This window comes from Hyperolius riggenbachi, chromosome 2 (genome assembly GCF_040937935.1).
Source record: "Hyperolius riggenbachi isolate aHypRig1 chromosome 2, aHypRig1.pri, whole genome shotgun sequence".
In the NCBI taxonomy this organism is placed as follows: domain Eukaryota; kingdom Metazoa; phylum Chordata; class Amphibia; order Anura; family Hyperoliidae; genus Hyperolius; species Hyperolius riggenbachi.
In genome coordinates this window covers 216,203,336-216,229,146 of record NC_090647.1, presented here as the reverse complement: position 1 = coordinate 216,229,146, position 25,811 = coordinate 216,203,336, and the positions used below count along the sequence as shown (strand labels likewise).

At 45.2% G+C, this 25,811-nt stretch overlaps 1 protein-coding gene across 1 annotated transcript; it reads left to right on the top strand.

Annotated features, from left to right (window-relative positions):
- Positions 1–7,485: 7,485 nt before the first annotated feature.
- Positions 7,486–20,663, top strand: NIPA1 (NIPA magnesium transporter 1). The gene is made up of 5 exons (XM_068265274.1): positions 7,486–7,777; positions 9,440–9,487; positions 10,401–10,491; positions 16,838–16,998; positions 20,035–20,663. Exons 1-5 carry the CDS (start codon positions 7,660–7,662, stop codon positions 20,544–20,546), a joined length of 930 nt encoding a protein of 309 aa, XP_068121375.1. The 5' UTR covers positions 7,486–7,659; the 3' UTR covers positions 20,547–20,663.
- Positions 20,664–25,811: the final 5,148 nt, after the last annotated feature.

Here is a 25,811-nt window from a genome sequence, read left to right as displayed (position 1 = left end):
CTCACCGATAATCCGATATATATGCTAACCTCTGTCCACCCAAAATGGAGTGTAATGATTGGTGCAAACAGTAAATAGCGTATTGCTCTGTGGCGAGGGCCCACAGAGCACAGACTATTGTCCAGCGGCAAGGGCCCGCTGGCGGGGATGGTCGACAAGCAGGGGTCGGCAACAGGTAATCAGAAATACGAGGTACAGAATCAGGAGGCAGAGGCAGAGTCTTGAGGGCTAGCCGGGGTTCGGCAACAGAGATCAGAGATACGAGGTACAGAGACGGTAGGCAAGAGAGTGAACGAGGGCACAGCAAGGTAGGCAACGGGTAATCAGATAGGCAACAGTACAAAAGGATTAGACAAACTCAGAGTCGAGAACAGGCAAAAGATCAAAGGCACAGGTAAATACAATGGTATATTTCTTCCAGTACTTATATATTGGCGTAACCAATATATAAGTATACTGTGGATCCGAGAGCTAGCACAGAGTGTGATCGCTACAGCGGACAAGGAGAACTGGCAGTCTGCTGCTTAAATGCAGACTGTCAGTCCAGGAACCCCCACCCCCCAGATGAGGTCAGCAAGGGGCGGGGAGTGCCTCAGCAGGACGGATCAAGGCAGCCTCCTCCTTAGGGCATAAAGGGCCTGACGCTCCGTGCGTGAGCGCGTTGCCCTGCCCTGAGATGAGGACATGCGGCTGGAACGACCGCCGGCGCTGCCAGCTGACGCGGGCCGGAAGTTCGGGGATCCGGTGACGTCAGAGCCGAGAGCGGCATCCACACTGCCAGCCGCCGGAGGGGTGAGTCTATGCCTGACATTACCCCTCCCCTGAGGCGTGGTCTCCGAACGCGCCAATGAAGGTTTATCAGGATGGGAATCGTGAAATTCCTGTATGAGTTCTTGTGCATGGAAATGATGTGCTGGTACCCAGGATCTCTCCTCAGGACCGTATCCTCTCCAATGAACCAGATACTGGAGAGAGTTCCTAACAAATCGAGAGTCTAGTATTCTCTCGACCTCATACTCAGGCTCACCGTCTACAATAACAGGAGGAGGGCCAGAGTCCACATGCACCGCGGGTTTCAATAAAGACACATGAAATGTTCTTACCCCACGCATAGATTGGGGTAACGTTATCTGATAAGATACTTTATTGATTCTTTTAGCTACCGGATATGGACCTACGAATTTAGGCCCAAGTTTAGCTGATGGCTGCCGCAAAGCGATATGCCGAGTGGAGATCCAGACAAGATCCCCGGGAGAGAACTCCCACTCGGGTGAACGCTTTCGGTCAGCCTGTTGTTTCTGGAGGGAAACTGTTTTCTTTAAATTGGCATTCACTTCCCTCCAGCGAGATCTTAACGTCTCCTGCCAGGTTTCCAGGGCAGGAAAAGGAGAGGAACTGACAGGAAGGGGGGAAAACCTAGGAGATCTCCCATTAACAATCTGAAAAGGTGAAAACCCTGAGGAAGAGCTCCGAAGATTGTTGTGGGCAAATTCGGAGTATGGTAAGTATTGAACCCATTCTGTTTGATTGTCTGCCACATAACACCGGAGATACTGTTCCAGTGACTGGTTCACCCTCTCTGTCTGACCATTGGTCTGAGGGTGATAACCAGACGAAAATGAGAGCGTGATTCCTAGTACTCTGCAAAATTCCTTCCAAAATTCCGAGACAAACTGCACCCCCCTGTCAGACACTATATTCTCCGGGACCCCATGAAGGCGAAGGATGTGGATCACAAACAGATCTGCCAGTTCCTTGGCCGAAGGAAATTTTTTCAATGGCACGAAATGAGCCATTTTAGAAAATCGATCGACAACAACCCAAATCACCGTATTACCATCTGAAGAAGGTAATTCCCCTACGAAATCCATGGATATGTGAGTCCAGGGCTCGGAGGGTATGGGTAGGGGTTGGAGGGTACCTACTGGAGATATATGTGAGGGTTTGCTCCGTGAGCATACTGTACAAGAGACAACAAACTCCTCGACATCCCTCCTCCAATTGGGCCACCAGACACTTCTAGATAACAATTCTCCGGTTCTGGCTACTCCAGGATGACCTGCCAGTTTGGATGAATGAAACAGCTGTAACACTTGTAACCTAAACTGTAAAGGAACAAACATCAGATCAGGAGGTTTTCCTGCCGGACTGTCTGATTGATGAGGAAGAAGAACAGAGGCCAGATCCTCCCTTGAGTCTATACAAGCCAACACCACTTTCTCTGATAAAATTGGATCTGGTTCAGAGGGCAATACCGATTCTATGTCAAAGCATCGGGAAAGAGCATCTGCTTTGACATTTTTGCTTCCCGGTTTAAACGTGATAATGAAATCAAACCTGGAAAAAAATAAAGACCACCGTGCCTGTCTAGGATTTAACCTCTTAGCCCCCTTCAGATACTCTAAATTCTTATGATCCGTATATACTGTGATCACATGTTCTGCCCCCTCAAGCCAGTGTCGCCACTCCTCAAAAGCCAATTTCACAGCAAGCAATTCCCTGTTCCCGATATCATAATTTTTCTCTGCCTCAGAAAAATTTTTCGAAAAAAAAGCGCAAGGATGGAGTCTTCCCTGTGACCCGGTGTATTGTGATAAGACTGCCCCAACCCCAATCTCAGATGCGTCCACCTCCACGATAAACGGCCTGGAAGAATCGACGTGATGCAGAATGGGGGCGGAACAGAAGGCTGTCTTAAGGCTTTGAAAGGCGGAGATGGCCTCGGAAGACCAATTGACGGTGTTAGCCCCTTTTCTTGTCATATCAGTAAGAGGGGCTATCAAAGCGGCATACCCTCTTATGAATTTTCTGTAATAATTAGAAAAGCCCAAAAACCGTTGTAAGGCCTTCAGCCCAACCGGTTGAGGCCAGTTCAATACAGCCGTGACCTTGCTGTTATCCATTGATAACCCGGAACTAGAAATTATATAACCTAAGAATGGTACCTCAGTGACCTCAAACAAACATTTTTCCAATTTGGCATATAATGAATTCTCACGTAATTTGAGCAAAACATACTGAACCTGTGACCGATGTTCCTTGATATCATGAGAAAAAATCAGAATGTCATCTAAATAAACGACCACAAACCTCCCCACAACGTCCCTGAAAATGTCATTAACCAGCTCCTGGAAGACAGCAGGGGCATTACACAGGCCAAAAGGCATGACCGTATATTCGTAATGCCCGTCCTGAGTGTTGAACGCCGTCTTCCATTCGTCCCCCTGTCTAATTCTGACCAAATTGTAGGCTCCCCTAAGATCCAACTTAGTAAATATCTGGGCACCGGTGACCTGATTAAAAAGATCGTCGATCAGGGGAAGCGGGTAACGATTCTTAATCGTGATTGCGTTGAGAGCTCTGTAGTCAATACAAGGACGTAGCCCACCATCTTTTTTTTTCACAAAAAAAAACCCTGCCCCAGCGGGTGACCTAGAGGGTCGAATGAACCCCTTTTTCAAGTTCTCCCGGATGTATTCTCTCATGGCCACTTTCTCGGGACCAGTGAGATTATAAAGGTGACCCCTGGGAGGCATGGTTCCAGGTCTGAGTTCAATCGGGCAGTCATACGGTCTGTGAGGTGGCAGTGAATCAGCAGACCGTGGACAAAACACATCGGCATAAGATACATAAGGCTGAGGGAGGCCCTGAAGAACTAAATGAGTAGAACGAAGCGGGATTTGGGAAATACAATGCTCCTGACAGTAGGGTGACCAGGATAGTAATTGCCCAGAGGCCCAATCAATCTGTGGGGAATGCAGACGTAGCCATGGCAAGCCCAAAATAATAGGACAGGATGGCATTCTAATGAGATAGAATCGTAACTTCTCACAGTGTAGAACCCCCACATTACAAGTTAATTCAGGTGTGACAGAGACAGGCAAACTATCCTGCAATGGTGAATCGTCAATGGCCGTGACTATGATATGCTTCTCTAAAGGAATGACTGGTATGCCCATCTTTAGAGCCAGGTTAGAATCCATAAAATTGGCTGCAGCGCCTGTGTCAATAAAAGCCTGCAGTAAATAGTCTTGTTTATTCCAGGAGATGGAAATGGGTAATAGGACCTTATCTCTGGGAGGTACAGAATTCTCGCCCAGGGTAGTACCTCCGACTAACCCTAGGCGGAGAAGTTTTCCGCCTTCCTGGAACAAACAGACGCGATATGACCTTTCTCCCCACAATAAAGACATAGACCCTCTTTTCTCCTTCTTAACTTTTCTGTCTCCGATAGTTTGGAGTGACCCAGTTGCATGGGCTCGTCAGAGGGAGGAGAACTGGGAAGACTCATGGGAGGCTGGAGTCGCATAATGGGTCGCTGTCTAGATGACTTGTGAAAACGTACCCTGCGATCGATCTTAATAGCAAGACTTATGGCCTCATCCAGGGTTCTGGGTTCGGGATGACTTAACATCAACTCAGATACGGAGTCAGCCAACCCAGTCAAAAACCTATCTAGAAGAGACTGTGCCTCCCACCTGGTGGAGAACGACCACTTGCGGAACTCCGCAGCATAAGTCTCAACAGAGTTCTGACCCTGTCTGAGTCTTTTCAATTTCATTTCAGCCGTGGCAGCAATATCTGGGTCGTCATATACCACCGCCATGGCTTCGAAAAACTTCTCAACAGAGGTAAGGGCCTCATGACCTAAGGGTAAGCTATAGGCCCAGGTCTGTGAGTTGCCCTGTAGGAGGGTCTTTATAAGCGTGACCTTTTGTAATTCAGAACCAGATGAAATGGGACGCATCAAAAAATATGACTGACAGCGATCTCGAAAGTTTCGGAAATCAGCACGTTCCCCTGAAAACGGTATGGGCAACGGCATCTTAGGTTCGACAGGTGCTTTAGGAGCGGGAACACCTGGCGCCTGCAAGTTTTGCACAATCTCTGTTAATCGGTTGAGCTGGACCTGCTGGTCTTTAATGGTCTGATCCAATTGAGCAACAACCGTCATCAGAGTATTAACCTGCTGGACCAGGGCTTCCATGTTAATTGGTCCGCTGTACTGTCACGTTCCGTAACAACTAGTGAGGACAGAGAGTGACTGATCTCCGGAGATCTGCAGTATCGCCAGAAATACAGATATACCTGATTATAAGTGATCTGCAGTCTCACCGATAATCCGATATATATGCTAACCTCTGTCCACCCAAAATGGAGTGTAATGATTGGTGCAAACAGTAAATAGCGTATTGCTCTGTGGCGAGGGCCCACAGAGCACAGACTATTGTCCAGCGGCAAGGGCCCGCTGGCGGGGATGGTCGACAAGCAGGGGTCGGCAACAGGTAATCAGAAATACGAGGTACAGAATCAGGAGGCAGAGGCAGAGTCTTGAGGGCTAGCCGGGGTTCGGCAACAGAGATCAGAGATACGAGGTACAGAGACGGTAGGCAAGAGAGTGAACGAGGGCACAGCAAGGTAGGCAACGGGTAATCAGATAGGCAACAGTACAAAAGGATTAGACAAACTCAGAGTCGAGAACAGGCAAAAGATCAAAGGCACAGGTAAATACAATGGTATATTTCTTCCAGTACTTATATATTGGCGTAACCAATATATAAGTATACTGTGGATCCGAGAGCTAGCACAGAGTGTGATCGCTACAGCGGACAAGGAGAACTGGCAGTCTGCTGCTTAAATGCAGACTGTCAGTCCAGGAACCCCCACCCCCCAGATGAGGTCAGCAAGGGGCGGGGAGTGCCTCAGCAGGACGGATCAAGGCAGCCTCCTCCTTAGGGCATAAAGGGCCTGACGCTCCGTGCGTGAGCGCGTTGCCCTGCCCTGAGATGAGGACATGCGGCTGGAACGACCGCCGGCGCTGCCAGCTGACGCGGGCCGGAAGTTCGGGGATCCGGTGACGTCAGAGCCGAGAGCGGCGTCCACACTGCCAGCCGCCGGAGGGGTGAGTCTATGCCTGACACAGACTTGTTGACCGCAGCGCTGCTTTCACTGAGGGGCACATAGTATGATGTCATCCTCCCATGTCTGCAGGCTTGTTGACCACAGGCCTGCATGAACTGAGGGGCACACGGTATGATGTCACCCTCCCAGGGCTGCAGGCTTGTTGACCGCAGAGCTGCATGCACTGAGGGGCACACGGTATGATGTCACCCTCCCAGGGCTGCCGGCTTGTTGTATGTAGGGATGCGTGCACTTAGGGGCACACGGTATGATATCACCCTACTGGAGCTGCAGGCTTGTTGACTGCAGGGCTGCATGCATTAAGGAGCACAAAGGATGACTTTACCCCTCCCATGGCTGTAGGCTTGTGGACCGCAGGTCTGCGTTCACTGAGGAGCACATGGGACGTCACTCCTCCAATGGCTGCAGGCTTGTTGACAGCAGGGCTGCATGCACTGAGGTTCTTACGGGACGCGTATCATGCCGTTCAGCCAATTGCAACAGCACCATGATGAACATGTAGACCGTGGTGCTGGTTTATTACTAGAGTAATTCATGTTTTCCCTAATCACAATTGTCAGCCTGCAGAATTTTTGTTTGGTTTGCGATTTTTATCCTTTGTTTGTACTTTTTTGGAGAGGATTGGCGTGGCTGTAGGGGAGGAGGAGGCCATACTTAGGGGTATATTTACATCATTTTAAATATACCCCTGAGTTCAGCTCTGCAGGTTGCCACAATTTGTGATCTACGTCACCCCTCCCAGAGCTGCAGACTTGTTGACCGCAGGGCTGCTTTCACTGAGGGGCACATGGTATGATGTCATCCTCCCATGTCTGCAGGCTTGTTGACCACAGGCCTGCATGAACTGAGGGGCACACGGTATGATGTCACCCTCCCAGGGCTGCAGGCTTGTTGACCGCAGAGCTGCATGCACTGAGGGGCACACGGTATGATGTCACCCTCCCGGGGCTGCAGGCTTGTTGTACGTAGGGATGCGTGCACTTAGGGGCACACGGTATGATATCACCCTACTGGAGCTGCAGGCTTGTTGACTGCAGGGCTGCATGCATTAAGGAGCACACCGGATATTGTTACGCCTCCCATGGCTGTAGGCTTGTGGACCGCAGGGCTGCGTTCACTGAGGAGCACATGGGACAACGTCACTCCTCCAATGGCTGCAGGCTTGTTGACAGCAGGGCTGCATGCACTGAGGTGCCCACGGGATGCGTATCATGCCGTTCAGCCAATTGCAACAGCACCATGATGAACATGTAGACCGTGGAGCTAGTGACATGACCAAAGTCTTTGTACATTGATGAGGAAGATATCTGTGTTAAATAAATATAAAATAATAATATGGTTTTCTACATTTTCAAATGTGTACCTAATACTATACAGACACAAATGTTTATCTCATCAGGCTATTTTTGCTTCACGTTTACCATAAAAGAAGGAAAGTGATAGCATGCCCAAACATGCCAGCTATCCTGGTACAAATGTCTTGCAGCACTTTGTTTTCTTGATAATAAAGTTTGTACAAAGGAAAAAAAAGACACTTTTAACCCTATTGCACCTTGATGAGCACAGCCCAGTCCTGCAATGTGCCTGAGTTTGTGTTGCTCAGAGCGGGTTGCCAGAGCAGGAGGAGGACCGATTATCCCGGAAGGAGATTGACAGTCTGCGGGAAAGGGTGACAGCAGGGGAGAGAGCATGACAAGGCTGCCGGCTGGGGACTGACACAATACAGAGTGAAGAAGGATGGACATGCAGGCAGAGCTGCCTATTGTGGGGCTGAGTGTTGCCGTCTTCTCCAGCCTGCTCAATGGCTCCACGTTTGTGCTGCAGAAGAAGGGCATCCTGCGAGCCCGCACACGAGGTAAAGGAAGAGGGCAGGGTGCCAGGTTGGCACTAATGTGCCTCTCACAATGGACTGCACCTTGGGAGTGCTATTGGCAACCTGAGACTGGTGCAGTGCTACTTCTACCCTGCGCAGGCACAGCATCACTAGCACTGATGTCATTGGCAGAGCAGGTTAAGAGATTCTGCAGCAGCTGTGCCTGCCATTTACAGCAGAGAGCTTATTATCTGGTCAATACAAAGTCTAGTGGAAACATTTAATATAAGACTCAGATTGGTGTGAAGGCTGCTGTAAATATAATAATGAACATCGTTTTTTCATGTACAGTGTTCATCAGTGGCTGTTGTTATTCAGTGACCTCGTTTTGGGTGCAGTAGTTTTAGAAGCTTGAATTTGGGTTTGCATTATCATTCACATCATTATGAGTTGCAGTCTGAGAAGATTTTCAGTTTCAATACAGATTACAATACAAATGGGCTAGTCTAGTTTAGGGGACCCAGCAGGAAACCTCATGGGGACATTCCGCTAATGTGATTGGATGGGTGGCAGCCTCTCGAAATGCTACGTTTCAGGGAGGTTGTAGTAAGCTACACCTACACTATTCAGCCAATCACGATGCTCTGATTTAGAGAACTGTTCCCTATGAGGTTTCCTATTGTGTCCCCTAAATTAGACTAGCTCCATACTATTTGCAGGGGTGAAGGTGATTTTAAATTTAACTACTCCGCTAATTTTGTTGGTACTTATCATTAGCCGGGCGCATCCGGCAGGTGGCGCTAATTACTATTCCCCCTCCAGGCCGACATGGATAGTAGGGAAAGATGTAACCTCTGGTGGAGTTTTGTCGCCACCTGCCGGATGCGCCCGGCTAACGGATAAGTACCATTTTGTTTTCCAGAATATGGCTGAGCTGGAACTTGCCAAAAATTTTGGAAAGCTTCATTCTCTTTCTGAGTCTAAAGCCTGGTACATACTTTCAATTATGATTGGTCAATCACCGACCAATTTACCACCTCCATGTAGTATGAGAGTTTACCTCCACAATCTCCATAGTGTTTAATATCTGTTTACCCTCATACTACTTGGTGGTGGTAAAATTGGTCAGTGACATCCTAATTGAATCTTTATGATCTTTCTATCTTGATTAGCCAATGTTACCACTTCCATGGAGTATGGGAGCTTGTTCAAATGAATCAAATCTGTTGGCCAATCAAAATTGGATGTGTGTACACACCTTAATTATCCCTGTGCAAATTTCCGGTTCAGCCCCTGCTAAGGCTATTTTTACACTTGGGAATTGTGTGTTATGTGTATGGCGCATACAGTGGAATATTAAATGCATACAAAGTGTGCTTCACTGTAACGAACAGTGCACCAGTATGCATTACAGATTAAAAATGATACAGTGCTCCCTCTTTTTGGGAGAAATCATACTTTTCCATGGCATTTGAGTAGATAATGGTCATCCTGGGTATTCATTGCTCTAAACACTAGTGCCATTAAAGTATTTGTAATATTAGGTCAGATATTATCCTCCTCCTGCTCCATTAACATAATTTCTAGAGCTTCTTGCATAGCTATTTGTTTTTTAGTTATTATTATTTTATAAAGTGCCAACAAATTCTGTGGCGATGGACATATCATAGCTTGTGGTGTGGTCATATCTTCTGTTTATTACAGGTACATCTTACCTTACAGACTTCATATGGTGGATTGGCACAATTACAAGTAAGTGGTAAACTTTGTGGTTTACAGTTAAGTAAATTATTTTTTTCATATTTTATTTGTAGAAACCTTAAAGAGAACCCGAGCCAGGTTTAAAGTAAAAAAAAAAGCGTGCTACCTGAGTAGCGTCCATTGCTGCCTCTACCCACCTGCAATGCTTTACTTTCTCTGCTGTGACCTTTAGCGTCACAACGCTGCAGAAGCAACTCTCTACTCCTCCGTGAGCACAAAGCGCTTACTGGCATGTAGGTGGGGGGGGGGGGGGGGGGAAGCAGCTGAGAGCCAGTTAGAAGGCTTAGATAGATGGGGAAGGGGCTTTATGTAGGAATTCCTCTCCTATGAGGGATGCCCTTCCCCATTACTTTGCCTGCATATCTGCAAATTCTTGGGGGGGGGGGGGGATGTCTAGCGGGGCACAGCGGAGCGGAGGGCACACAGAGGCATATTTGAAGGACATGCCCCTGTGTTATGTTTTTCATTTCAAAACCACATTGGGTACACTTTCAGCTACACGTTTTGGATATTTTGCTTGATAGATGGAAAACTGGTTTAGTAATCCCAAATAAAAATGGCAGGACAGTGGCGTAGTGTTTAGCACTCTCGCCTTGCAGCACTGGGACCCCAGCTTGAATCCCAGCCAGGGCACTATGTGCACGGAGTTTGTATGCTCTTCTCATGTCTGTGTGGGTTTCCTCCGGGCACTCCGGTTTCCTCCTACACCGTAAAATTAGCCCTAGGCTACGATACATACATAGACATATGACTATGGTTGGGATTAGATTGTGAGCTCCTCCCAGCCACAGTTAAGTGACAAGACAACATACTCAGTACAGCACTGTGGAAGATGGCGGCGCTATATAAATACTAAATAATAATAACCTTCATAACTGATATGTGATATATATATATTTTACAGTGGCTTTGGGGCAGATTGGAAACTTCCTGGCTTATACTGCTGCTCCAGCTGTGCTTGTAACACCTCTGGGTGCTCTGGGCATTCCATTTGGGTAAGTAACACAATGTTGCTACCATTATCATAAACATTTTGATTTTGTTTGTGTTAAACTGGAGGCACATTAGAGTGCCATTAAATAGAACTTTGATCTTCTCAGAAGACTCTCTGTAAAGTTTTAATGAACACATTCCTTTGCTATGGATAAAAGGTTCTTGGCTCTGTCACAGGGCTCCTAGACAGTATAGTTAATATTTTACCAAGTTTCTTCTTTGAAGCCCTGTGGGGCAGCGTTCCCCAACCCTGTCTCTCACACACCTACAAACCGTGTATGTTTTGTGGAAGTCCACACAGGTAGGTAATCTGCCGCAGAAGACTGGGCGCCGCCATAGGAGACCATAGAACTTATGGCTGTAGGGGAAATTTGGGCTGGAGGCACCCAATAAAATAGCTTGTATCCGCTATTTGTAGCTGCATCTTGCATAGCAAGTGTCCCTGGTGCTCAAATTTTTTCCCTATTGCCATAATATCTATGGGTGCCTATAGTGGCACCCAAACTTCTGCAGCAACCAATATTTTTCATCTTTATGTGGTGCGTATATTAGTGGTTTGCAGTGCGGGAGGAGCGGATAAGGTTAGGCATCCGTGGGGCAGTTTTTTAAGGTTGGGCATCAGTGGGGTGTCTTTTAAAGCAACACTGAAGTGATTTTAAAATAGAAATCAGATACTTACCTATGGAGAGGGAGGGTTCTGGGTCCTATAGAGCCTCCCTGTTCCTCTCACGGTCCCCTTGTTCCAGCGCTGTCTCCCCCATTAGCAGTCTTTGACCGATGGATTGAAGACTGCCCCGTGCGCGGAGCAGTACAGAGTCACCCATCTTTAGGAGCACTCAGGCTCCTGAAGACTTCAGAAGTTTCTCACGGCGGAGGATTCAAACGGGTGATATTGCTGGAACGAGGGATCCATGAGAGGAACGGGAATACTCCATAGGACCTAGATCCTTTCCATAGGTGAGTATCTGTTTTGTTTTGGGGGGAGGGGGGCCTTCAGATTTTAGGTTAGGCATCAGGTGTCTTTTAAGGTTAGGCATCGGTGGGGTATCTTTTAAAGGGTTCTGTGGGGGGATGTTGAAGATAAAAACAGACACTTACCTGGGGCTTCTATCAGCCCCCTGTAGCAGTAATGTCCCACGCCGTCCTCCTCCAATCCGCCATTCCCCGCCGCCAGCACCGGGCAATTATTCTTCTAACAAGACGAATAATGCGCGCTCCCGCTCGTGTCATCCGAAGATTACTGCACAGGCGCAGTACAAAGTTTCCTTGTACTGCGTCGGCGCAGTATGCTTCCGATGACATGTGCGGCGGGGAACGGCGGATTCGGAGGAGGACGGCGTGGGACATTACTGCTACAGGGAGCTGATTGAAGCCCCAGGTTAGTGTCTGTTTTTATCTTCAACACCCCCAACAGAACCCCTTTAAAGGGAGGCTTCACGGAGAAATAAAAATACTAATCCACTTACCTGGGGCTTCCTCCAGTCTGTGGCAGGCAGGACGTGGAAGAAGCCCCATGTAAGTGGATTAGTATTTTTATTTTTTTTAAAACAATTCCGTGGATTTTCCCTTTAAGGTCAGGAGTCGGTGGGGTATCTTTTAAGGTTAGGCGTCGGTGGGGTATCTTTTAAGGTTAGGCATCCGGGGAGGGGGGGTTGCTGAAGGGCATCCTTCTATACACCTCAACATAATTACTTTACTGCTCAAAGCTGGAAGTAACTTTTCCCCTTCTTCTTGTCTCTTAAAGGGAACCTGAGGTGAGAGGGATATAAAGACTGCCATATTTATTTCCTTGTACACAATGCCAGTTGCCTGGCAGCCCTGTTAAACGTCTGTCATAAGTAGTGTGAGTCAAAACTCTGGAACAAGCATATGGCTAATCTAGTAAAAGCTGAGTCAGAGCACCTGATCTGCTGCATGCTTGTTCAGGGGCCAAAGTTAAGTTTTTTTTTTTACTGTAAAAACCTATAAGAATAGGTGGTTAAAAGTATTAGAGACACAGGATCAGGATGGCTGCCAGGCCACTAGTATTGTTTATAAGGAAATAAACATGGCAGCCAATATCCCTCTCACCTTGGGTTCCCTTTAAACATGAAGGCCCTCCCAAATGATGGATTGTTTTGTTGATCAAACATGAATTGGCAAAGCCCTTGCTCTGATATTTTGAGCAGCAGGGAGTGCAGAGGGGCCATGGCCATGTGCAGTGGGTGAGTTTTGTACTGTACTACATCCACTTCAAATACATTCTCCCCCCCCCCATTTTTGTCCCGGACTAGAACCGCCTCACATTAAGATATACGTGCCTTCTCGTAGGCTTCTACCCACGTTTGTTACACTCCAGCTCTTGCAACTTGTAAGCTCTGTATGCAGGGCTTTCTTCTCAATTAAAATCGCAGTGTGAATCGTGGATCCATGCAATTTCTGTGCAGCCCATAGACTTTCACTACAGTCTATGCCTTTTCTCTTATGAGGCAAAACATGTGTACTCCCAGCCTTCCTCTTGAAGTTAATGGTTGGGAGTGGTTCGATCTGCAGACTCGGGGGAGTATTTGACTGTGAAGCAAATGGTTTCGGTGCAGTGCTCTCACCGACAGGCACCAAAACCAGGCACCCTATAGCAGCAATGTAATGCTGCGTGGGGTATGTAAGGGTAATTCGGGGCTCCGGCGGTTGTCGCTCCCTGAATTACATCTCCCTCCATGTGGCGACAACTCATAGGGGGAATTTTACAGGGAGAGCGCCGTCATTTAGCTCTCCCGACGGCCAACTACCGGCGACGCCTACATACGTACACTTTGACGGAGTCTACCAGTTTGTTTATGGAGAAAAACAACTTGGCAATAGTGCGGCATATGTGAAAAGAAATGCACTTGCAGATGTTGTATAACATTTATTCATATGATAAATGACTACTGGGAGCAACATCTAGGATATAAATTGAGCTTGGAAAGGGGTCCCTCCAGTATAAAAGATTGAACCTGTCATATCAGGCTCTGTCCAAAGGTGGCCACACACACACCATACATTTTTTTTAAAATATCTGTTCAATTTAAGAATTGCAATCAATTTTTCTGACTGATTGTAACATTTCAAAAATCTGACCAATGTACCACACACCTATGTTAAATTTTTCCCCAATTAGGATAAAACTGATTGGAAACTCTGAGAAAATTGCTAAGGTGTGTATATTAATAAATTAGCAATCCAACAAACACCATACAATCTTTAAAAAATTGAAAAGAAATATCTGGCATTCCGGATCAATATAAATCGAAAAACAAATAGAGAAATCCGATTGGATTTTTCAGTCGAAATTAAAAAAAGCTTTCGTTTTTTTGGGAGATAAGATCGTTTTTATCGAATTGCTGTAAAATCGGATCATTTTGTTGTATAGTGTGTGGCCACCTAACCACTTAAGGTCCAGGCCATTTTTGACTGATCTGTGAAGCGTGGGCTTTCCAGCCCACAGCACAGATCAGGATAGAGCCAGGACGACCAGACTTCCCCCCCCCCCCTTTTTTTTCCCCACTAGGGGGATGTCCTGCTGGGGGGGTCTGATCGCCGCTGGCTATTTTTGCCTTGCGGGGGTGGGGGGCTCCTCAAAGCCCCTCTCCGCATCGATTTTTGGCCTCCCTGTCCTTCCCTCCCTCCCCTCCTCCCCCTAACGGAGATCCGTCCTGCACCACCTCTGACAGGCTTCAGCTACAGATCTCCTTTATGGCGCTGCTGATGTAAACAGCGGGGATTTCTTCCCCGCGTGTTTACATTTCGCCTGCGAGCCACAATTGGAAGCTCGCAGGCAGTTCACGGAGACACCCTCCGTGAACTGACATGGAAAGGCCGCTCGAGAGGCCGTTTCCATGGGAAACCACTTAACACCTAGGTCCGCCGATCGGCTGACCGTGGTCGTTAAGTGGTTAAATGATGCAGGATTGGGGGTCTCAGGGTTCATTACTTATTTCATCGGCTGTAATATCTTTATTCAGATGAGCACTCCTCCCCTCTTGGAAATTCGGCTGTAGATGTGTGTCTGTTTGCTTTTATTAGTTCAGTTCTGCTGAGGCTCTGGCAACTTTTGCTTCTAATATGATCCTCCTTTTGTCAGCCATTATCTGCGCACGCAGTATAAAATCAATTTTATCAGTGTTCAAAGTACAGCTTTATTGCTGACTGGAAGCTCTGACTTTGGTAATGTAGCAACTGTCTGAAAGGTTAAAATCAAGGAACAACAAGCCGTGTAAAATTGGTAAGGTTTTGGGGACCAGCTTCTCCTAACAGTAAATGGGGCAACACGGTCTCTGTTTTCACTGGAACCCCTTAGTTTATTAGATGACAGACAGGTTGCCATCATCTGGAGACAGGGCTGGCTTCATCTCTAACTTCTGAGAGAGGGCATGGTGCTCACCTCGCCCACCCCCTCCCTTCGCTTCTGATTGGAGTGAAGGCAGAGCTCTGGAAATCAGGATCATGAAAACTTGGTATAGAATAGCAGGGATGAACTTCTATTTGCTAACGTAGTGATAGTCTGTAACTCTGGGTGTTTCAAGTCCTACTTTATAGAGCCACATTAGTCCACGGCATGCACTGATGAGGATCAACCAGTCCGAAACAGTCTGTATGCATGTTGGATTATTGTGGCTCTGAACAAGCTGACACAGGTGTGGTTAGCTTACAGGGACAACAAAGAATGATTTGCATATTCAGCAGTGATGCATCGTGGGAGACATCATATGTTCACTCCAACCTGAATTATTGCAAATACCTTCTATTTTAAGAAGGCAAACTTTTGTTTTTCCTAATATAGTATGCTAGCAAAGTAGCAATGTACTGCTTCATCATTAGCGGTATCTTCAGCAGCAGAACTAGCCTGTCAAAGGCTAATAATTATAGCTTTCATATCTTCATCACCAGAGCATCACATCACTGTTTTTAGAGAGGCCACATACTGTAGTTAATGAAAGTTCTTTCCAGCATTTCCCTGCTGTGATCTCTCAGACCAGGGAGTGATTCATTGTATTTTGTATGAAGAGGGTATATTTAAAGGAACACTATTGATTACCAAGTTTTTTTTTTTTTTAAATTGTGATAGGAATTGTTTGGAAGTGCTGCTAAGTACAGGTGTATACATTTCACTGGCAACCTCTTTGTTTACTGTTATCAAAATACTTTCACACTTTACTGACGCCAAAACTGATGGCAGAATAAACCATGAGGGGAGGGAAATTCCCCTCACACTTCATCTGTTAAGCCTGTGTGTTAGGCCCTGTTCACCCTACAATCGTTGCCACCAGGATTTCAGCAACGCGTGCAGGAGGCAAACACGTGCAACATCAGAAAGTACATAGACTGCACTGTGATGTTCACACTGCATGCGTTCCAAACCAGTGCGGTCCGCGAACGCATGCTGCATGCATGTTTTAACAAAACGCACGACTGACCCATTCACTTTCAGTGAATGGGATCAGCCACACAACGTATACAAACGCAGATGGCGTTCGTTGTACACATTGCGTTCCGAACGCACGTCCATCTGCGTTTCATGATGTGAACGTGACCTGAGAGCGAAAGCTCTCAGCAGCTGCCTGTGTCCTGTGTATCTGACTGAAGAGAGCAGAGGAAATGCAACTTTTTTTTGAAACATTTGTAATTGCGACACCACAGCTTTTCATACTTTTTTTTTTTTTTTTTTTTTTTTGCTTTCAGAGGAAAATACGCTGTAGTCTGAAATGCAACACTGGTTGTGCATTGAAGCAGACACCCCTTCTGCAATTGATTTGTCCCAATAATAGCTAAATCCTACCCTCCATAAATTACAGCTTTTGCCTCTGATATGTAACATGAAAAGTAGGAAAATGTTTACACAGCTACTTAGACATTATTTGAACATTGTCCTTTTAGGACACTTGGTTTGAAAGTGTTCCTTTAGGCCTCTTTCACAGTGGGACGTTGCATTTGATGCGACGTTAAAGTCGCACAACGTGCCCCTAACGCATGGCATGTAGGTTATGAAATTGGATGTTATTTTGCACTGTCTTATGTGTCTCTCGGTGCGCTGTTTTCGTCGCATACTGATGGAACGAAAACGGCGCATGCGTTACTTTAAAAAAAAAAAAAACCTTACTGAGCATGTGCAAGACACATAACGCAGCAATTGTATTGCTAAACGCACAGCATGCAGCACTTTCTAAATATCGCTACACGTTACACACAATGCAACGTGTGCACTGTGAATGTCGCACAGACTTTGTAGTGCTGTGCATTAGTCTGCGTTATAACATTTTTCTAACGTGCAACTTTAACGTCCCACTGTGAAAGAGGCCTTAATGTTTGTTATGTTGTTTTGTTTTAAAGGTCCATTTTAGCTTCATATGTGCTGAAGGAAAGGCTGAACTTCCTGGGCAAGCTGGGGTGTCTGCTCAGCTGTGTGGGCTCCATCATCCTAATTATTCATTCTCCTAAATCTGAAAACCTGACATCCAGGGCGGAATTTGAAGAAAAGCTTTCTAACCCAGGTAAAGTGCTTTTCTATAGCCTAACCATGTTTAGCCAGCTGAATGGCTTTCCTGGCTGATGGTTGGAATCCCAAGGACTGAAGCCTGGTACATACTTTAATTTATGATTAACCAATTTTACCCCGCCCATGTAGTATGATGGACAACAGACATTGCATACTAAGAGCAGATTGTGGCGGGAAACCCTCATTCTACATGGAGGTGGTAAAACTGGTCAGTGATTGGCCAATCGTAATTGAAAGTGTGTACCAGGCTTTATTGGAAATGACTTGTAAAGCCTGGTACACACATCCAATTTGACCACTTTCATGTAGTATGAGGGCATGCCTACATAATCTGTTCAAAACATGCAAAAACTGTTGCCCTTCTTACTACATGGAGGTGGAAAAATTGGCCTGTGATTGGCCAATAAAAATTGGATGTGTTTACCAGGCTCGAGTAAATCTGGGATTATGAGAAATTAACCACTTGATGACCGCAGTGGTACCCCCCCCCCCCCCCCCCAAAGACCAGGCCATTTAATGCTGTACTGGGCTGTGCAGGCTTTTCAGCCTTCTGCACAGCCCAACTTGGGAGCCCAGCGATTGGACTCTCCTCCTTTTTTTTGTCCCTAAGGGGACATGCCCCGGGGGGGTCCGATCGCTGCAGGCTTTTTTTATTTTTTTCCATTTGCCTCAGCGAGGCTCTCTCTCTCCCCGTCCCCCTTCCTCCTCCCCTCCGCCACAAGAATTGGAACAGGACGGCGATCTGTCCTGTTCCGCCTCTCATAGGCATCAGCCTATGAGAGGAGGCCGCCCCCTGGCCAATCAGAGGCCGGGGATCGCCGATCTTGTACAGCACTGCAGCCCCTGGCAGCGCTGTACGCTTGTAAACAAAGGGGATTTATTTCCCCTTACGTTTACAAGCAGCCTGCTAGCCGCGATCGGCGGCTAGCAGGCTAATCACGGAACTCCGTTCCGTGAAGTGGCAAGGAACGATCGTGCATGCGCGCGGCCGTTCCCTGGAAAACTGCAGCCCCAGGACTTGACGCCAATTGGCATTAGGCGGTCCTGGGGCTGCCACCGCGGTCACGCCCATTGGCGTGACGCGGTCGTAAAGTAGTTAACCTCCCTGGTGGTAGTTCTTTCCTGATTTTAGGGCCTAAAAACTGTACTTTTTTCTGCCAAGTAGGTTAAGGTGATTGTATAAACAAAGATTCAAGCTTCAGGGTGCATACACACATGCAATTTTAATTGGGCAATCGTTGACCAATTTTACTACTTCCAGGTAGCATGGGGCCAACAATTTTTAAATACTATGAGCAGATTGTGTAGGTAAAAAATTGGCCAATCATTGGTCAATCAACATTAGATGTGTGTAGCAGGCTTTACCTATGCAGTAGCTGCAAGTTATGGGGGTTGATTTACTATGGTTGGAGAACTCAGGGTAATGTAAATGTACCAGTAAACCTGGTCTGTTTTTAAAGTCCCAGTACAGCACACCACTCACCGACAGTTTTTATTGTGGTGCAGTTTGTATGCAGCAGTGACACTGGACAAATCAAATACGGATGCTATCGTTTTTAGATTTATACAATTTAAGTCTGCAGACAAGCTGCAATGAAATTTCTATCATGCTGATAAAATGACTGTCATTGATCATTTCTAGTCCTGATATGACCCACTTAAGTGCAAACACTTGCTGGATCAGTCATACTCTCCAGTCTTCTCCAATCTTTGGAATACACCCCACACTGTTAAAGGGAACCTAAACTGAGAAGGATATGGATTTTTCCTTTTAAAATAATACCAGTCGCCTGACTCTCCGGCTGATCCTGTGTCTCTAATAATTTTAGCCATAGCCCTGAACAAGCATGCAGATCAGGTGTTCTGACTGAAGTCAGACTGGATTAGCTGCATGGTTATTTCAGCTGTGTGATTCAGCCACTACTGCAGCCAAAGAGATCAGAAGGACTGCCTGGCAACGGGTATCGTTTAAAAGGAAACATCCATATCCCTCTCCATTTAGGTTCCCTTTAAGATCTGTGTGGATCCGACTCTGACACAAAAAAATGTGTACAACATTAATCAAAGTTTACTTCTGAAGCCTAACAGTACTCCTGCTAATGCAGTTACCGATACCAAGTAGCATGGTGGCCATTTGGCTAATACCCAGGCCTTGAAGCTCTGAAGTGTATGTACACTAGAATGGGGGTAATGTTTGGTGTACTTTGTAAAGGGCAGCACAACGTCAGGGCTGTAGTTTACGTTCAGCTAACATGGCAGTCTTCCTACCTCCACACCTTTCAATAAACAGGTCGGCAGGCCTGTGAAAGAGAACCTGAGTGGATTTCAGTTTGTGGCAACTTACAGACCAGAAAACTAAAGCATCTGAAAAAGAGGGGAAATTAGCAAAATTGCTTCTTTTTCGCAAAATTGTTTCTTTTTATGGCTCTGCCTGGTAGCTTTTCTCATTGCAGTGGTAGGAAATTGTAAGCGCCACCTGGCATTTGCAATCCTGTCCTTTGGTTTTAAAAATGCTTTACAAGTCCTCTCTGGTCAATAATATATTTAGTTTGTAGTTCTAATGTCCTTACTTTAAAAGAAAACACTTGATATGATTATTCAAGCAGACTTACATCCTGGCCAATATATGGGAACCTTATGCTGGGCATACATGGTAAATGTTCCGTCACTGTGCGTGGATCGATTCTTATCAGCCGCTTCTTATCAGCCGCTCGTTTTTTTTCTATTGTCCGCCCGCGAAGATCGAGCACAGAATTGATCGGCCGCGGTGATCGGACACGTCGGATATTATCAATCGAGGCATCGGTGGCTCGATTGATAACAAGAAACTTACCATGTATGCCCAGCATAAGATTAATGTTGTCAGTAAATGTGGTGGAGAATGCCTAGGCAAAATATTTAGTAAGACAAGTATTACCAGTCTTATGACATATCTTTAAAATCCTTGAATGTATGTAACCGAATAACAGTGGAGTCGCTTATGAAAAGTATTATTAATCACATTTTTTTTTTCCCCCTTTTTCTGTTTCAGTATTCCTGAGCTACCTCTGTGTTGTTCTCCTGATGTTGATCTTGCTGATATTCTGGTTAGCACCAGTTTATGGGAAGAAAAATATAATGGTTTACATTGGTGTGTGCTCACTGTTGGGCACATTCACTGTTCCTTGCACTAAGGGCATTGGCCTGGTTGCACAAGATGCTTTCTCCAGCAATCCAAGCAGCCCAGGAGCTACATACGTTTTCTTATGCCTACTAGGGGTATTGGGATGTAGCATCCTCATTCAGTTTCGCTATATAAACAAAGCACTGGAAGACTTTGACTCTTGCATATTTAGTGCCATCTATTATGTGACTTTCACAACACTGGTACTGCTGGCAACAGCGATCCTCTTTCAGGAGTGGACTAATGTAGGGGCAGTGGACTTCTTAGCCATACTGTGTGCTTTTATCACTTTGTCCACTGGAGTTATTTTGATCCAGATGTTTAAAGAGTTTAATATCAGTTTCCGAGAGCTGAACAAGACACTAGAGAAAAAAGAGTGAACGAAATGGGCTAAAAATATTGCAGACTTGGCTATTCCATGTCAGATAACCTGCAGCTATTATACTCTAACTTGCACATAAAATCTAAAGAAACTTATTAAATACAGTATGTCAGTATTTTTGTGAAGCTTTCAATTGTAGACATGATCACATTTTACACTTAGAGGGCATCTCTGACTCTGAGAAGTAACATTGGTTTGGGCATCAAAAAGGAATAATATTTGTAATTTATAGCTTTTTGTAAGAATGTTTTTGTTTAACCACTTTCACCTTATGGACCAGAACAGTTCAAGACAAACTAGACTTTCTTTGAGCTTTATTTTTTGACAGTAATTATTTTATTTTCTGTTCACTCTTGCCAGCTTGTGTGATATTTACGCCCCTGAGGCTTTAGATGATGTTTCAGAGAGCATAAATGTATTGAAAAACAAGCAAGTGGTTAAACGGTATGGCCTAACAGTATTAGTACTGTTCTGCAGTTACCTTTGTCTGACTCATGTTGCTGCTTATCTATCAACTCCATGGTAGCACGTGTACTGTATCTTTAGAGTGAAGTACCATTTTTGTTGATAAATGAGCAGTTCAGCTTTACACATTGCTAGAACTGATGTCACATATTCGAGATTGCTTATATTCAGATGCTCAGCTCCTCCACACCAGTTTGTACAAACTGTCAGGGCAGGGAGTGTCACAGCTTCCTGTCAGTAACTCAGTTTGCACAGGTATGGAAAACCAGCAACTATTGTTCCTGTTCTGTTAATTATTGGTTCAGGAAGGGGAAGAAACACAAGCTGTATGTACTAACAACTAGAACAACACTGTGTATAGCTTTTAGACTAGAACATGTATGCAGTTTAGGCTTGCAGTCCTGGAAATATGACTGGGCACAGATTGAAGTGGAAGGTCATTTTAATAACCTTAAATTACAAAAGACCTTTGTGCAGCCTTGATACACGTTTACAGCTACTTATTACTTATTAGTCAGAGAAGTATAAAAATAAAAAATCCACTTACCTGGGGCTTCCTCCAGCCTCTGGTAGCCGTCCTGTGCCCTTGTCGCAGCTCCGGTGGCTCCCGGTCCCCTCCAGTGGAAAAGCAGACCTGGCCAGGTCGGCTTCTCCTGCGCTTCAGCGTGCGGCTCACTGAGTCCCACTGATGTCATCCGGACTGTAATGCGCAGAGCTACTGCACCTGCGCAGTACAGTCCAGATGACGTAAGCCAAGTGTTGGGATGCAAGGAGGTCTCTGGTACCGTAAGGGACTCTGGGCCACTGGCGGGGAGTGGAGCTGCGGCGAGGGCACGGGACGTCTGCCAGGGGCTGGAGAAAGCTCCAGGTAAGTGCAATTGTTTTATTTTTATGCTCCTCGGATGTATCCTTTAACCAGGTCTGGACGGACATTATTTAAATCTAAGCCCTGTTTTCAGCCTCTTATCTCTGCCAGGGCACAAATTTTAATATCCCGTCTCCATGCGCTTGACACGCAATCGTGCTTCTGCCGCCGCTACACTCAGCTGTCAGATGACTTTAAATTCACTCCTGACCCTGTGATGATCACTATGAGCCAATCAGTGATCACAAAGAAACCGTTAAAAAAGGCTTTGGTCCTTGCGGGGCCAGAGCCTGCTGCCCGGAATCACTTAACAAAGCAGGATATTTGAAACGCCGTCCTAGAGTTCATTTACACCATGCTATGCAAAAGATAGCCTGTTTATAGCAATCTATTAAATCGGATAAGCAATATATAATATATATTTCAAAATCAGGTGCAATAACTAGGGGGATAGTGTTATTGTGACTGTCTTAGAGGTCTCCTGGAAGTGCCCAACAAACTAGGTCATTAAATTAACTACAGTATATTGTAAGTGTTCAGGAATGTTATGTTTTGACCTTTTACTGTCTGTATTCTTCTTTTTAATATTGTTTTTGTGGTTAGGCATAGTACCAGGTTAAGTTACACTTCAAACTTAGCCAGTAGTCAATATACATAGCACATTTGATATAATTTAGCACTTGTAAGACATAATGCAACTGAGTTGGTTCATTTTTAATTTTTTATAGAGTAATGTTTAACTTACGGTACCTCTGACGCCACACCGTATTACTGTGACTTTGTACAATACTGTTGTGGCGGCCTACAACCCCATGAAGTCAATTCATGTGGTCCATAGTTCCATACTTTATTAGCCCTTGGCAAGCTACGGTTCCCTTCAAGTCTTGGAGAACACTGGATCCACTCTGTACTAGTCTGTATTTTTCTGCACTCTCATTGTTCTGCCTTCATGCAGTGTTATGAATGCTATTCATTAGTTTATGACCTTTTCTGTGGTACTGTATAATGGAAATTTCATACCGGTAGTAAATGCAGGTGTGAGGAAAATGCAGCGAATACTGTTTCGTTGTGAAAACCTTTTTGTGTTTTTTTGTTTTTGTTTGTATGTTTGTTTTTAAATGTAATTCTGTCCACCAAAAGTTATTTGAAATGACTCCAGTAATGAATCGTACCATATTACTAACTGAGCTTTGAATGATAGCTTGGCCTGGTCTCAGTGTATATTAGCAGATGTACCTTGTCTACAGAACCACTTATTTTATTTTTTTCCTAAGATTAGCATTCTTGCAGTATAAATGTGGTGTGTGTGTGTGTGTGTGTGTGTGTGTGTGTGTGTGTGTGTGTGTGTGTGTGTGTGTGTGTGTATATGTATATATTACTCCTCCTACTCCAGAACTTGCCTGTTACATCCACTATTTAATTTTTTTGCATTGAAAGAGATCATTAAGCAGTGTTATCTGTATGCACATGAAGCAGTCCAACAGCAAGTCGAATACAGGCACTTCACAGAGTAAACAAAAAAAAATATTTTTACCTGGGTGAGCAAACACTGCTTATAACAAAAGGGAGCTGAAAAGCAAAAAATTTTCATTATTTCCTTGTGTTAGTAACACAATGGAATGGCGGCTGTGCAGTAAGGGTGATCAGTTAGATTCAACAATTCTGAGTTGATGTGGGATTATGCAAATATATGCAGCTTGAAAATGGACCAATAAAATCTCTTCAAGGAATTTCAAGTCGCTTAAATACATACAAAATTACTGTGCAGACTTAAAATGTAACCCCTTGTTAAAGTTTAGTAGCTCTAGTAGCTACTCTAGAAACTAGGGGAGATCCCTGAACTATCCCAGTGTGTTTATGATATATACTCAAATTAAAGCCCCTTAAAGGTTACAAGAGCTGAATGAAAAAGTATAGATGGGGGGGGGGGGGGGGAGCAGGCATGTTCATGAAGTAGTCTACATGCCCACCGTTTCCCCTTGGTTCTTCTCCCCCTCCTTTACCTGGTAAATGCCCCCCGCAGCCACTTCCTGGTCGGACAGGTATTAGTGCGCAGGTGCTGGCCCGGCTCTGTGCATGATGTAGTCATGACCCATAATCAAGGAAGCGTGCAGACGGGCTAGCTCCTGCGCACTGATGCACGATCTGGCCAACAAGGAAGTAGCTGCAGGGGGGCATTTGCCAGATAAATGAGGGGGGCGGAGGAGAATGGGGGGGCGGTGGGCATGAGGACTACTTCATAGACATGCCTGCTTCCCCAACACTACACCCCCCCCCCCCCCCCCCCCTTTTTACTTTATTTTTTTCGTTCAGCTCTGGTATCCTTCAAATGAATGACAGGAATATGAAACTGCAGAAAGGTTCTCTTCTCTGTTGCTGCTACACTTACAATTTATTATCTCACAAGTTTATTTTCAGTTCAGGTTTTCTTTAAGCAAAAGTCTGTCATGGAATGGCTTTTTTTGCATAAAAAGGAAGACCACTTTCTAAATGCTAGTATAGTGTACATTTTAAAAGGGGTGATATACTGTACTGTTATGAAAGAGAGAAATGTCGTACAACATTAGCCACTCTCAGGTAACACATGTAAAACTACTCAGTATTTATGTAAACTAGTCTGTATTCATTTTCTTTATAATATATGGTATTCTAAGTGGTAAATTAAGTATTTAATATGAAGAAATTTGTTAGTAATTGTGCACGGACATAATAAATGAAGTATGGACTAATTCCACTGTTGACTTCAGCATGATGATACCGTGAAGCCTGCAATAGAATTGTAGTAATCTAGGAATAAACTGCCGCTATGTACTGTATAACTGTTCTATATTAAGAGCAGGTGCTCTTAGCTTGTCAGCAGGGCTGAACTATAACTGAGGATCTAATCATACAATAAGCTTTTATACTGTGCCTTGCTAAAGTCTGTCATTTTAGTGGACAGAATATAATACTTTGAAGTCTTCTATTTTATTCTCACGAAGATGAGCTGATACTTGCTTATTTCACCATGCTTGATATCCCAAAAGTCTGATAAACACTTTCAATTTTGATTGGCCAATTTTACCACCTACCTGTAATATGGGGTCAACAGATTGTGATTACTATAAGTAAGTAAGCTCTCATACTACATGGAAATGGTAAAATTGGTCAGAGATTGGCCAATCGTAATTGAAGGTGTGTACTAGACTTTAGAGTTGCTAGTCTGTTGTGATAGCCACATGTTGCTATCACTGGTAACTCACTAAAATGTTACAGTAAGTCCTAGTTCACCATCCCAGACTTTTAAATGTCAGTAAAGGTTTTTTCCTTCTTTTTTTTCAAATTTGGTGCAGCTAATCCAGGAAAATTCCGTGGGAAACTTATTCACTCGACCCAGCAACCATTCACAAAAGCTTGGTCAATGAGATGCAAATAATCTTGAGTTGATGCAATTTCTTACGCCGCTTAAAGAGACTCTGTAACAACATTTTCAGCCTAAGTTCTTCTAGCCTATAAGTTCCTTTGCCTGTTCTAATGTGCTCTGGCTTACTGCAGCTTTTCCTAATTGCACAGTGGCTGTGTTATCTCTGTTATATGATCTAATCTGTTTTCTTCTGTCGGCACAGTCAGGCTAAGGCTGGAATGTGTGGAATGTGCAGGGCTGCTTGTGATTGGTAGAAGCTATACACACCCCCTCCAGGCCCCCTGCAGGCTCTGTGTGATGATTTGCTCAGCTGCCTGTGCAGGCAGGCAGCCCTTTGACCATTGTGTAGGTTTGCAGGCTGCAGGACTCTGGAAAGAAGCGTCTGTCAGTTTTGCAGCTTGTGCTTGCAGAGGAATTTGCATACGTTGTCATGCAAATTGCCTGGCCACATTCATTGGAGGCGTGTACTATAAGTACTATGTCTTTCCCACAATGCTTCGCTGGTCATTTCCTTTCCATGGTCTGTTCCT